This window comes from Chanos chanos, chromosome 11, assembly GCF_902362185.1.
Source record: "Chanos chanos chromosome 11, fChaCha1.1, whole genome shotgun sequence".
NCBI lineage: Eukaryota > Metazoa > Chordata > Actinopteri > Gonorynchiformes > Chanidae > Chanos > Chanos chanos.
Genome location: NC_044505.1, coordinates 1,332,612 through 1,335,000, shown reverse-complemented (window position 1 = coordinate 1,335,000; position 2,389 = coordinate 1,332,612). Strand labels below are relative to the sequence as shown.

At 44.8% G+C, this 2,389-nt stretch overlaps 1 protein-coding gene across 1 annotated transcript in view; it reads left to right on the top strand.

The window, feature by feature from the left end:
• Positions 1-1,509, top strand: part of tmem131l (transmembrane 131 like) — a 56,525-nt gene extending 55,016 nt beyond the window's left edge. The window contains exon 34 of the mRNA XM_030787903.1: positions 1,156-1,509. Coding sequence (XP_030643763.1) covers positions 1,156-1,455 — 300 coding nt within the window. The 3' untranslated portion in view covers positions 1,456-1,509. The remainder of the gene's footprint in view (positions 1-1,155) is intronic.
• Positions 1,510-2,389: the final 880 nt, after the last annotated feature.

Here is a 2,389-nt window from a genome sequence, read left to right as displayed (position 1 = left end):
CTGTGTTTTGCTCTCCGGGTGTGTGTGTGTGTGTGTGTGTGTGTGTGTCTGTGTTGAGGTGTGTGTGTGTCTGTGTTGAGGTGTGTGTGTGTGTGTGTTGAGGTACGTGTGTGTTGAGGTGTGTGTGTGTGGAGGTGTGTGTGTTTGTGTCTGTGTGTATGTGTGTGTTTGTGTTGATGTGTGTGTGTGTCTGTGTGGAGGTGTGTGTGTTTGTGTCTGTGTGGAGGTGTGTGTGTGTCTGTGTTGAGGTGTGTGTGTGTGTGTGTCTGTGTTGAGGTGCGTGTGTGTGTCTGTGTTGAGGTGTGTGTGTTTGTGTTGATGTGTGTGTGTGTCTGTGTGGAGGTGTGTGTGTTTGTGTCTGTGTGGAGGTGTGTGTGTGTCTGTGTTGAGGTGCGTGTGTGTGTCTGTGTGTATGTGTGTGTTTGTGTTGATGTGTGTGTGTGTCTGTGTTGAGGTGTGTGTGTGTCTGTGTTGAGGTGCGTGTGTGTGTCTGTGTGTATGTGTGTGTTTGTGTTGATGTGTGTGTGTGTCTGTGTTGATTGTGTGTGTGTGTGTGGAGGTGTTTGTGTGTGTGTCTGTGTGGAGGTGTGTGTGTGTGTGGAGGTGTTTGTGTGTGTGTCTGTGTGGAGGTGTGTGTGTTTGTGTTGATGTGTGTGTGTGTCTGTGTTGAGGTGTGTGTGTTTGTGTCTGTGTGGAGGTGTGTGTGTGTCTGTGTGGAGGTGTGTGTGTGTGGAGGTGTGTGTGTGTGTCTGTGTGGAGGTGTGTGTGTGTCTGTGTGGAGGTGTGTGTGTGTGTCTGTGTGGAGGTGTGTGTGTGTCTGTGTGGAGGTGTGTGTGTGTGTGTGGGTGCGTGTGTGGAGGTGCATGTGTGTGTGTGTCTGTTTCTTTGTTGCTTTGATCTCCTCCTCAGTGACTGTGTCTGTTAGTAATGAGGTTTCTCTGCCTCAGTGAGTCACTGACGCACTTCACATTCATGCCTGAAACCAACTCAGACAGAAACTTAGTCTGTTTGTCATCAATCGTTCTCACTCTAAAAGTCTGCCTGAGTCTTACAGACTTTATACAATTCAGTAACCCCTCCATCTCTCTCTCTTTCCCTCTCTCTCTCCCTCTCCCCCCCCCCCCCCCCCCCCCCTCCCCCCGTCTCTCTCTATAGCCGTATTTCTCAGGTACACGTAGTCTGTCTCCCATGTCCAGTCTGTTTGGCTCCATTTGGACTCCTCAGAGTGAACCATGTCACAGTCACTTCCTCCAGGACCGCCCCTTGTCTGCAGCCCCACCCCCAACTCCGCCCTCCCCGTTCACTTGTGACCCCGCCCCTTCCTGCCCTCCCAAACAGTATTCCAGCTTCAATCCATTCGGCCCACACATGAACCTGGACATCTGGAATAGTGCCTCTAATCGCAGCTCCAATTCCCAGCTTTCCAATGATTCTGGCTACTGTGCCGACATCTGAACGCGACCACGAATGTGCTTTTATCATTAATGAGGAAGAAAATAATGTGAAAATATTCTCTCTCTTTTTTTTCTGCATTTTCCCATTTTTTTCCAGTGTTAATGTTGTGCAAAATTATGCATATGTTGTCTATTTTTCTAGATGTTTTGCAAAGTTTGACCACAGAAAAATAAAAAAAAAGTTTTGTACATGAATTTGTCTGTCTGATTGAGTTATTTATATATAAATGTCGAACACGCAGAGGTTTTGTGTAGTGCACAGTTAAATGTGCTCTTTGCATAAAGCTGATTGCCTTAAAAATGCTCTCCGGGGGTTTTGGGGTTTTTTTGGATGCGCGGTCTCTGTCTCTTAAATATGTAAATCTATCTCAGTGGTATGTTCCACATTAGGACATTTGAATGCCACTTTCCCGTCAACTGACGTTATGTGGTACTACTGTAGTTGACAGGCTTTGAATTCCAGAGCACCATGCACTAATGCTAACTCACCACCAGGTGGCAGCAGCAGACTGAGGCATTTCATCTATACATAAGCTTTTTTGTTTTGCCTTTTTTTTTTTAAATTAAAAATCTTTTATTTTTTAAATTGTAGTCATTTTACACACATACTGTGTCTTAACTGTTTCATTGACTATTAAAATGTGGATACAACACAGAGTTCACAGGTCTGTGTTCCTGGAGCACACACACACACTATAACAAGGCCTCATTACAGTTTGGAAAATGTGTATGTGTGACTCACAGAGGATCTATTTTATAAATAACTCACGGAATATAGAGTTTTCTGAATACACATGTATAACTGAATATCAGCATAATGGTGATTTTTTCCAGTTCTGAGGAGAATAGATATTCTGTGAGATGTCTGTGAGTTATTTGTAAAAAATGTGTATTTACAGTTGACTGGAACACACGGGGCATGACCTCCTGTAAAA